This window comes from Papaver somniferum, chromosome 4, assembly GCF_003573695.1.
Source record: "Papaver somniferum cultivar HN1 chromosome 4, ASM357369v1, whole genome shotgun sequence".
In the NCBI taxonomy this organism is placed as follows: Eukaryota; Viridiplantae; Streptophyta; class Magnoliopsida; order Ranunculales; family Papaveraceae; genus Papaver; species Papaver somniferum.
In genome coordinates this window covers 31,548,381-31,560,217 of record NC_039361.1, presented here as the reverse complement: position 1 = coordinate 31,560,217, position 11,837 = coordinate 31,548,381, and the positions used below count along the sequence as shown (strand labels likewise).

Genomic DNA, 11,837 nt, shown 5'->3' with positions numbered 1-11,837 from the left:
ATATTTGGTCTGGATCCCGGACCAAAACCAAATCTGGTCGAGCGAACTTTAAATGTTCGTTTGTTAATAGGCGTATGTATAAGTTACGTTTGTTAATAGGAGGATGTATATTCCATGCCTGGTTGATGAGGCGTATATATAATGTGAACTTCAGTTAGGCGTGAATATAAAGTACGCCCAACAAGAATATGCTAATATGTATGTCTGTTGATAGGCGATGATTATAAGCTCGTCCCGTTGAGACGAATGAAATATTAACGCTCGACTATATTTAGTCCTCTACAGTAGTGTAGCACCGCGGACTAAACCCAAATTTTTTAATTTTTTAATTTTTTTTTTGGTTTTTAGTATTTGGTTTTACTCATACCACTGCAGTTGCTCTTAGGACACATCCTAACCATCAAACTAGGAATTATGGATAAGCAATCTAGGTTGTGTTTGGGAACTGAGATATCTAGGTCGGGTTGTCACAGAAAAAACAGTAAAAAAGTGTTTGTTTTCATTTTGTTCCAAGTTGAGATAAAGATAGCTAATCCGTCATTCGTTTTCGGAGGCTAAAAAATTAGGTTTATTTTATCATTTATTCCTACTCGTTTTTCTGGATATGTTTGCACAAGTTGAGTCAAAATTGATCAATCTCAAGGTTAATCTGCTGTTGGATTGAGTATCAAACAAACACAAATCGAGTCAGTCCAAAACAAATCGGCCAATCTCACAGTTATCATAAATTAAATTAAGGTACGTTATCTTAGAGTATGTTATCTCCCAAACAGACCCCTAATGTTTTGAGAAGCCCTGTGCGAGGTTTCTTCTAAAAACAGGACTCTTTCCTGGCCCGTGACGTGTGGACAAACCCGTATTTCATACGGACTCTGAATTTCTAGTCAATACACTTTGACCTAGGCGGTGCCGTAGCAAAAAATCTTCAACTTCTCGCTTGACTTCCTCGTTCCTCTTTTTATCTTCTCCAGCCGCGTAAAAAGAAACACAAAAATGGCAGAAGCAAAACGAATTGATAATAGTGGAGGAAAAAGAAAACAATCTATCCAATCATCATCTTCTAATATTAAGAAGAGGAGGAAGAATAAGAAAGATGAGAAACACAGCGGACCTCGTTTACCGAACAAATTGAATTCTTAAACCATAATAACAAACCTATTCATTCAGATGATGAAGATGGAGGTTTACATATCAATTATGATCTCTACGAGTACGAAGAAGTTATCCCTGAAGAAGAATCTAAAAAGAATCGGAGATTTGATCCTGTTGATAATCTCGAATATCAACTTCCTGAACAGTTTAAGGTATCTTTTAAGCAAATTTTTTTTTTCTTTCAAATTTTGAATGACAGGATGAATTTGATGCTGGTGGTGTTATATTGTTTGTGTAGGATGAGAATATACTATCAGATGACGATGATGGAAGTATAGGAAATGAGGATTCTGAACAGGAGGATGAAAAGCATGCTAGGATGTTGCAAAGAATCACTGGAATGCCATCCGAGGCGTTTGGTAATTAGACTAGACATTTGTTTTTTCATGATTAAATTGCATTTTGGTTATAATCACTAGACATTTGTTTTTAAGTGATTAAATTGTTAGTAATCTCATATGATGATGATGTATCATTTTAGGTAAAGCGATTAAGAAGAATATAACTGTAAGTGAGGCATACGCTGAATCTGAATTTAATCCTAGCCGAGATACATTGGATGGTAGTGGTCAGATTGGTATGAAAGATCTAATGGATCCACTTCGTGAAACTGCTTGGTATAATGCACTTAACAAGATAATTAGTCTACTGGAGAAAAAATCCTCGGCGATCAGTACACCTCTTGCAAAAATTGATCAGGATAGGATAGACAGGATCGAGGGTTATAAATTTGCAAAGAAGGAAGTTACTAAACGGGAGCCATTAATGAAGAGAAATAGGGAGGCGCCTACCATCTTCTTTGGGGAACAAACTGATGTGGGGTTCGCTACTGTAGGAGCAATAGCATCTGAATTTACTCCTAGAACCGAATTTGAAAAGCAAATGGCTTCAGTTGTTCAGGATGCTGAGGTCGAGGATGCACACATGAAGGATGGTGCGAGGCTTCTTGAACTCAACATGGTATGTTGCTCATGAGGTTGTGCAAAATATACATATTTCCAAAACCAAGGGTTTGCTGTAATTTGATTTACAACTGTCATCAGTATCTCATTGAACGTCTTAATGTCTAAGGATCCACAGTACCTGATTTACCTACAATTGCTAATTTCAAGTCTAACTCGTACACGAGGATTTAGTTTCTGTCTGTATTATGTAACCTACAAGAAATGTTGTAGAAGTGCTGTTTGGTGGCTCTTTCCACTTCTTTAGTTCTCCAGTTTGATTCATGTTAGGCATTTGACTGGCTAACCAATCATGCTTCGTCTTATTTTAAGTCACTAAGCTCCTTTTATGCGTTGTTGTCAACACTTGGCAGATATCTGTTGAGGATGCGAAGGACCGCCAGAATCACCTTGCAAAAATGCGTAGTCTTTTATTTCGGCATGAAGTGAAGTCAAAACACATCAAAAAAATCAAGTCTAGAACTTATCATCGTCTCAAGAACAAGGACAAACTGAAGACATCATTTTCTGACGAGCAAATGGATCCTGATTCAGCTAAAGAACTTGCATTGAAGCAAAAGTTCAAACGAGCTGAGGTGATTGACACCTCACTGCTTATTCATCATCACTTCGGTTCCTACCAGTTGACTCCTAGTTGGCCGGGCTTTGTTTGTCTTTGTTAACAAACACCTGTTGTTGATATTATGCTTTTCTTTCAATTTTAATCGTAGGAACGTATGGCATTGAGACACAAATACAACTCCAGGTGGGCAAAACGACAGAGACAGCGTGGTTTGGCTACCCTGGATGAAGGAACTAGAGTTGCTATCTCTAATCAGCTTAATCAACATGCACTTCTAACCAGAAAAATTAACAGTATGAAGGACAGTAGTAGTAGTAGTAGTGATGCAAGTAGTGATGTTGAGGACGATGACGATCTTGAAGCTGTCACAGAACAGGACGGGCCTTTGAAATTGGTGACCGGAGCAAAAGAGAAAACCCTCAAAATTATAGAGGAGGAGGATGAAGCACCAACATCAGGAGTGCTTTCGTTACCTTTCATGGTATGCTTTTAATGTATTAACATTCTGATGTCTGAAGTTTAAGTATACATTCATCTTAGTTGTTTTGTTGTTAGCTTCCATTCTGACCATATTTGCAAATCATGTGACTGGGATGGTTCCTTATAGTTCAATCACCATCTTCGGGACTGAGTGTTACGTATGAGCCAGCAGTGCATTTAAATGTTTGCCAATCCTATCATTGATCTTCTAGGTTCGTGGAAATGAAAGGAGAAAAAGGGCAGTTAATGAAGAAGCTAAGCTTGCACTTAAAGAGTATGACTCATCATTGATGGAGCTGCAAGAGAATTCGGATGAAGCAGAAGGTTCGAAGAAAGCAGCGTCAAGTGGTAGACGGGTTTTCAGCACAGCAGCTAAAAATCAGGCTGATGAAATGAGTAGTAAGTTTAAACCAAATATGGTGGATAGGGGTAGTGACAGTGAAGATGAATTTGCATCAAAAGGTTTTGGTGATGCTGTATCCGACAGAAATATGGTCGTTTCACAGAAAACTGTTCAAATAGATCCTAGTGGTGTACTTAGTGGAAGTTTTAACACTGGCCAAGAACCTCTTTTTAAGGTATCAACATTTGACCTAATCTCTTTCTTATATTCTGCTGATTATTTTTCTTTGGATGCGGGGTTCTTAGTTTCTTGCCTATAACAGAGTTTTAATGATATTGTTGGATATCCTGGCCCGAAGACTACATATGAATATATGATGTTGCTAGTTTTGCGTCAAACTCCTTCAAGAAGGTTACCTTTACTCCGTATCAATTATTTCAACCGATGAACCTTCTGGTGTTACTTAATCATTTGTAATCATACATGTAGATGAAGAGTGAACATAAGAAGTCCAGTGCCGATAAAAAGAACTCAATGGTGGTACACACTGCTTTGCCACTTAAAGAGACCAAGGTTTGATTTCCCTAGTTATTTAACTTGAATGTGTGTTTTGTTTCTCCTGTTCTTTGCAGCCATGTTTGTTCATTGTTATTTTCATGTTACCTTTTGTTTCTATTCTCTTTAAATTTTGAAGGAGGAAGACGAGGATAATGGTAGTGAGAGTGGTGAAGATATGGTGGATGGAATTCTTACTTCTGGTACTAAGCAAGATTATAAGCTTCCGTCTCAGGCAGACCTTATACACAATGCTTTTGCTGGTGATGATGTGGAGGAAGAATTTGAGAAGGAAAAATTAGAAGCTCTGAATGGGGAAAATCCTGAGCCTGAGAAGCCGACTCTAGTTCCAGGCTGGGGTCAGTGGACTTATATCCAAAAGAAGAAAGGTTTACCTTCTTGGATGGTCGAAGAGCATGCAATTGCACAAAAGAAAAGGGAAAATGCGCTTAAAGAGAGAAAGGATTCACATCTTAAGCACGTTATTATTTCTGAGAGGCTTGACAAAAAGGTGAGTAATATTCACGTATGACTTATATGTCAGCATGTTTAGTTGTGAGCGTTTCTGCATCTGACATGTAACTAATGCCTGGTATTCTAATCTGAAAATCCTAAACTGTGTTTGGGCAGGCTGAGAAGCTACATACAGCGACACTGCCACATCCGTACACATCCAATGAAGATTATGAAAAAACTCTTCGTGTGCCTCTTGGACCCGAATTCAACCCAGCCACAAAAGTTGGAGCACTTATCCGGCCTGAAGTAAGTCTCATGAATATAATACTAGTATAAAATTAGTGAGTGGTCATACAAAGTTTTATATACTGAATTCCATACGTTTTCTTTTTTTCTTTCCTGCTGGATAAATGTTATTAATGTGAAGAATGTGTTGAAACTTGAAACTTTAAAGTTCGTGCAGTACAATAGAAAGAAAATCTTGAATTTTTCTAAGTTCCTCCCTGTAGAGCTTAGGGGCCAGTTGGTTAGATTTGTGCCTTCACGTCTCACATCATATCTTTTTCTTCCGATTGATTGGTTCAGGTGGTAAAAAAACCAGGTGTAATTATAAAGCCCATAGAGCATGAAGAAGTGGATCCCCATGAAAAATCAGAGCACAAGGGAATAGGGAAGACACAGCCGAAGAAGAATAAATCTGACAATGGCAGAAGTGTTCGCAACACTAAAAAATTAAAGACAAAAACCTTGCTGACACTAAGGATATAAAGATTTGGAAAAATAGGTGGATACCTAGTTTGGATACCACTGCTGATTCTCATTTCTTTTCAGCCAATCTAGAAAATATGTCTCAACTCATTGATGGTGATTCTAAATCCTGGAATGTTGCTTTGTTGAATAGTCTCTTTGATAATCAAACTGTTAGTAAAATCCTAGATATTAGAATTCCTCTCACAGGAAATGATCATGTAAGATGGCAACCTAACTCTAATGGAGATTTTAGTGTTAAAACTGCATATAGAGTCATTCTAAATGAGGTTAATACTGCTAATGGTTTCATTGTTGACACATCTGTAAATTGGAATATTTTCTGGAAAACTAGATTGCCTCAGAATATACTTTACTTCCTTTGGAAATGTATTACTCAATGTTTGCCAACCAGTGATCAGATGGATAGATTCTGCCAAACAACAATACTATATGTCCTAATTGTAATAGTAGTTATGAAACTATGCAACATTTGTTTCCGGAGTGTGATTATGCTAAAGCAATTTGGTCTTGTGTGGATGTCAATCTGTTAAATGAAATTGCTAAAATGAAATTGCTAATATAACCTTTCAGAATGGAATAGACTAGGCATCAGAGATACTAATAATGCTCCTGTTAGCGTCAGTAATTGGACACGTCCTGAACATATTGTCATAAAAATAAATTTTGATGCTTCTTTCAAAGAACTTACTAAGGATGTTGGAGTGAGACTAATAATGAGGGATTTTACAGGTAACAGTGATGGAAGTAGATGGTGGCACACAAGAGCATTAGATCCGGAACAAGCAGAGGCGAAAGCTCTTCTTGAAGCAATATCATGGGCTAAGAGAAATGGTATAAGGAAGTTGCATATGGAAGGAGGCTATGTTCTAACGTAATAAGAGCTCTAAATGGCAGTTTCAGCTCCATAAAATGGACTACTAAAAACATTATTTTAGATTGTTTAAGTTTACTAGTTTCTTTTGAGTCTTGGAATTGCACTTATGTGCACAAAGACATTAATCATGTAACAGATTCTTTAGCAAAATACGCAAGGAATATCTATAATGAAGAGGAATCGACATCTAGTATCCCCTCTTGGCCAGCTTTATGCATTCACGAAGGCATACCAGTGTAACCTCTTTCATTCAAAAAAATTTATTTCTTTCGTATTAAAAAAAGAAAAAAACTATGCTTTCCTTCTATGTCCGGTTCCATGATCATTGTGATTGCTTGTGTTACTTGTATTTGACTCGGACCCAGATGACTCAGACGAGTCAGCTGCGAACAAACATCTGGGTCTGAGTCGTCTGACTCATCTGAGTCCGAGTCGTCTGAATCTTACTGAAATCACCTGACTCATCTGGACCTGACTCAGTGAGGTCTGACTCATAAAATGTGTTTGTTTTGTGAGTCAGACCTGACTCAAATGGCTGTATTTTTTGGATATGAAATACCCTTGTATACCTGGTACAATTGTTTTACTCACTTCATTTATAACCTCGAACTAAAAAGGAACAAATACATTCATTTGCTTTTATTCATCAATAATAGTATGTTCAGTAGAAACTGAACTGTAACTTGCACATATATAGATGGAAGCTCTTTGCAGAAAAAAGAAAAGAAAAAAGATCGAACTGTTCCGAGAAGTGAACTATGAGGACCTCTTAGTACAATAGAGACATCAATGGGCAGGAAATAAGGAGCAAGCAACAAAGCAGCACCGTGCAGTCCTTGACTCCCAAGCCATCATTCAAGGGAGGGTTCCCAGGGACAGAAGTTTGGGCAATGTATGAACTACTTAACTTCAAAATCCACAGAAACACTCAGTCGGTAAACCTAACTTCAATACGCATATGATTCCGCAATAACTTGTTCTACTACCATATAGTTAAGTTATTGTGAGATGATTGATAATTCTAGGTTGTTTTTCGAGAATATGAGTCTGGATTATGAATTGGTTCACGTACACCTTGATTTATCATAAGACGGAACAAAACTTCATAGATATTTTTGTGGGAGATAGATTTATCTATCTGAATAAACTTTTCAGTGGGAGACAGACTGGTTTATAAGTCTTCGACTTTGGGTCGTCGCAACTCTTGGTTGTGGGTGATCAACTAAGGAAATCAAGTGCGTAGAGTCCTGCTGAGATTCAGAAGCGTAAGGAACGCAACTGTACCTTGATAAGGGGAAATTGGTTATGGCTCAACTACATTCCAGTCCGAAGTTAACTTGTAGTAGGCTAGTGCCTGTAACGGCTTAATACAGTGTGGTGTTCAACCTGGAATAGGTCCCGGGGTTTTTCTGTATTTGCGATTTCCTCGTTAACAAAATTTCTGGTGTCTGTGTTATTTCTTTCTCATATTATATTTGTTTATATAATTGAAATATCACAGGTTGTGCATAGATCAATCAATTGGTAAATCCGACTTTGTCAGTTGGATAAAATTTGATTATTACACTTGGATATTGGTCTTTGGTACCATCCAAGTTATTTCTCATATTCAATCAGGCTCACATGTTCCTATCTGTTCGACTGCATATTGAATTGAGAAATTGAGATAAAACTCTTGGATACTTTTCTGTGATCGAGTCTGACAGTTTAGTAGATTCTCTTGGAATTGTATTAAAGTTGTCCATACTGGTTGCCTAGCAAAATATTGGGTGTGGTTGTTAGACCCTTGATTTTTCAATTGGTATCAGAGCAGAAAAACACGTTAAAGACCTTATAAGTCTGTGTTTGCAGCAATCTGACTTTATGGACAGAAGTAATATCTCTGACGTACCACTTGACCCCGGAGACTCAAAATATTCTTCCATGACTAGTTTGATCTTATCTGTTGAAAATATTCTATCTCTTCCTCCTTCCGGAGTAAAATATCTTGAAGAGTTTGCAGAGATTGAAAAACATCTTGATAATCTCTCCCTTGATGTTAAGAGTTTTCTTCAGAAAGAACAAGACTCACTTGACAGATTAAATCATGTTATGATGAATAATGTTCTTGTTAAGGTAGAAATTGATCTGTTGATAAATGAGTGCACAGTACTTATTCTTCTAAATACTGAAACTGTATTGGAAGTAAGTCAAAAGGAGCATAAGCCTTACTCAACTGAGAATATCTCAATAAAACAAGTTTCATTACATAAATCTATTCCGGAAAATGTTTGTCATCAAAGCAGAATGATATGTGTTGATCACAACCTTGAGATGTCTTCTTTTTCCATTGAAGTTCCCTTAAGTTGTGCAAATTATCATATTCATTCCCCGCTGATAAAAAATTACAAAACAAGATGTCAAAGTTATAAAAAATTCTTTTGAGATTCATTAAAATCTTGTAAGTCTCTCAAAAAGAAAAATCCTTGGATGTTCCGTAACCTAGATAGATGCAATAGCTGTTGGAAAGATGCTCTCTCTTGGGGTCAAGATATTAAATCCCTGTACTCAGAGTTTATCTAAATGGGTTTAAAATAAGCCCATTTAGTTCTTGACCGGTGTGTGCAAGTCACATGTGTGTTTGCGGCCTCTAACCAGAACTGGTTGGTTCTTGTACCAGAACTATCCTAGCCGGGTCAGGAACTGTTCGGTTGGTTACACATTTAAAAAGGAACTCTCTTCTTGTTTTCTTCTCCATCCTTTCTCGCTCTCGAACTCTTAAGAAGAAAAACTCAACAATTTGCTAACTCTTGATTCTCCAAACCCTATTTCTCAATTGTTTTGAGTGTTCTTGGCATCGTTTGATTCACAAAAAAAATTACACGACGGGTTTGTCACTATTTTCCTTATTTCTTCAGTTCTGGAGTTTCACCATCGTCAACAGTTCGCGTACCAAGTAAGTTCATCTTCTACCTTTGTGTTTCCCTTTTTCTTCAATGGCATCTAGGAAGAGGTTAAGTCACAATAGGATCTAAAGTGATCAAGTTGGTGATAATACCTACTATGATCCCTGTCTGCGTGCTAGGTTTGATAACCCAGAGGCTCGCGACCTCTTTTTGGAGTATAAGAATAAATAACCTATTATGGAAAGGTACTATGATTCTTCAAAAATCAGTATAGAGAACCTGTCTAAGTTTTTTAAAGATCGTACATGGGGTTTAATTCATCAACCTATGGGAACTGCGCATATTGAAATGACTGCTCAATTTTATGCAAACCTTCATGATCCATACCTTGTCAACTGGACTTTTAAGACTATAGTAGGAAATCAAATTTTTTTCTCTGGATCGTCATGTAGTTGCTGATGAGTGCTAAAAAGTGCATATTTCTATATATTTTTCTTGGCATTTAACTCATCTTTTGTGCATTAATTCTACATTTTATCCCATATTCTGTATTTTCTTTGTTTTCAAGAATAAATATTTTTATTAACTAATTTTGCATTTTTAGGTAGTAAATAAAGTTTGGATGAATAGCGGAGCGAAAAGAGCAGAAAAGTAGTGAAAAGCCGGGAGGAATTACACAAGGAAGCCGCGAAGAATGTTGTGCACAAGACCAAAAGGCTAGAAGTGGGCTTGAAGAGGAAGAATTGTTCTTAAAGAAGATATGGGCTTGGCATACCCAAGGCCCAAAACCCTCACCCAAATCCATTTCATATATCCATACCCGTTTCCTTTTCTAGCCGTCAGATTGGATCATCTCAGCATCCTATGGTCGCAGCATCGCCAGTACATCAAAGTCTGAAGCTCCTGTCTAACACTACAGCACCTAACTCCATCTTGAGTCGTCAGTTTCGTTGTATCACGCATCCGACGGTCGATACCAGCCTCTTCACTTGTAGCCGTTAGATTTATCTATCATTTCCGCATCCCACGGCTCAGCTTCGCTGGACATCGAATTGGCTACACCCGCTTCACACTGTAACAACCTACACCTATACCCATCGCCAAATACTCCCCTCCTTCTTTCCATCGAACCCATCTTCTTCCTTCCACTCCCTCTGCAACTACTCCACTGTCACCACCTTCTCCATCATCACCACCATTCCCTGACACCCCCAAACCACTCTACTCCACCCTAAAAGCGAAACCCATCATTTCCCCCATCTTTCTAGCCGCCTACTTCATCAATCTCGCACCTTTCCTATCTCTGAAACCCTAGGTTAGAGATTGATGAATTAGGTGAAGCTAAAGAAGAAATTGAGGTGTGGGAATGAAGCAGTGAAGTCAGAGGAAGATTGGGTCGACGTTGTGGGTAAGATTTGACCCATCAAATTAGGTGAAATCGAAACCCTAAATTCACTGTTTTGGGATTTTTTTTTGGATAAACCCTAATTTTGTAAATTAGGTATTTTTGAGAATTGGGTGTAACTATAAATAGAGTTGTGATGTGTGTGAAAGGGGGTATGCCTGGACTAGCCAGTGTGTCACCCAAGAGCACTGGAATAGCCAGTGTCTCAAGGGTTGTAGTTCAATGCTCTGTTTATGTTCAATATTTGAATTCATGTTTCAATTATCTTGTATGATGTATGTTTGTGTTAGCATGTTAGTCATGAGCTAAGTCTCACTAGCTGAGGCTCAGATGAAGCTTTAGTGGACTGTTAGGTAGTGGAATGTTAGGTTAGAAGCCTTAGTTCACTGAATTGATTGAGCAATGGGAGAAATCATTGCTCACTAGTGCTTGTGATTGATTGTACTGTCAAAAGACAGTCAATACTAGGAGCACATCAGTTGAGCAAGCTGATTATCTTGCTATTCCCTTTTTGTATGCTTAGGATCTTAAGTTGGCCTTAACTGTCACTTAGTTCCATTAGGGATTCAACCTAGAACTACATTATTTGGCTCGGTCACAAGGGTGGATTCAAAGCCGTAGCTTAGCCCACAATTTGTTTTTACAGTCACTTGCAACTCCAATTCTGTTATTCTTATTGCTCAGTTGAGTTTTCCTTGCTGTTTTATTTAGCTTTTGCACTTCACATCTTGCTGTGCACTGAAATCAGTGCACTGCCTTCCCTGCCCTTGGCTCATAGCCTTGGTTAGATGTTTTACCATCTCTGTTTCACTGTCACTGCAGCCTTGTGACCTTGCATTTAGTTTTGCATCAATTATCAGCATAGTGTAACTTCATTGCACACTCCCAAGTCCCTGTGGAATGACCCTGTTCTTACACACAAGCTACAACTGACCCTGTGCACTTGCAGGTATCACTGTAGGCATCCATTTATTGTCTTATTTTCACATCTTTAAGTGCCTACCAGTTGCATATCTTTTGAATTTGACCCGAGTTGGTAAATTCCAATTCCCACCGCCCGAGCATGAAAGGTTGTCTCCAGACGTGATGTCGAATCGTCTTCTTAATAAAGACGTTTCCCAGAAAGATAGTGAAAATCCGGGGGTATAACAACCACGCCCAATAATTCGCTTACCAATCTGTATGAACAAACTCCAATATACTTTCACGAGAATCAACTAGACAGTCAGACTCAATCTTAAGAAAAATATATCAAAGAGTTGTATCCCAATTGCTCAATTCAATCTGCAGTCAAATAAATAAGAATTTGCGAGCCCGATTGATTATAGAGAAATAACTTGAACGGTACCAAAGACCAATTTTCAAGTGTCAATCAATTTATATCAACAACCA

The 11,837-nt window shown here is 38.0% G+C and overlaps 1 protein-coding gene across 2 annotated transcripts; it reads left to right on the top strand.

Moving 5' to 3' along the window:
• Positions 1-995: 995 nt before the first annotated feature.
• LOC113275072 (uncharacterized protein C57A7.06-like) lies at positions 996-6,334 on the top strand. Of its 2 annotated transcripts, XM_026524508.1 has the most exons (11): positions 996-1,304; positions 1,391-1,511; positions 1,634-2,112; positions 2,468-2,689; positions 2,825-3,157; positions 3,369-3,734; positions 3,989-4,072; positions 4,194-4,565; positions 4,685-4,816; positions 5,096-5,294; positions 6,011-6,334. In XM_026524508.1, exons 2-10 carry the CDS (start codon positions 1,472-1,474, stop codon positions 5,276-5,278), a joined length of 2,211 nt encoding a protein of 736 aa, XP_026380293.1. In that variant the 5' UTR covers positions 996-1,304; positions 1,391-1,471; the 3' UTR covers positions 5,279-5,294; positions 6,011-6,334. The 2 variants fall into 2 exon arrangements, with proteins under 2 accessions (XP_026380293.1, XP_026380294.1); XM_026524509.1 differs by lacking the exon at positions 5,096-5,294.
• Positions 6,335-11,837: the final 5,503 nt, after the last annotated feature.

Bases quoted from the DNA above. Each gene is read 5' to 3' on its own strand.
- LOC113275072 (XM_026524508.1), top strand. From the start codon at position 1,472: ATGTTGCAAAGAATCACTGGAATGCCATCCGAGGCGTTTG. The intron at 2,690-2,824 runs GTGATTGACACC...TTTTAATCGTAG, and splicing joins AAAAGTTCAAACGAGCTGAG to GAACGTATGGCATTGAGACA. The intron at 3,158-3,368 runs GTATGCTTTTAA...TTGATCTTCTAG, and splicing joins TGCTTTCGTTACCTTTCATG to GTTCGTGGAAATGAAAGGAG.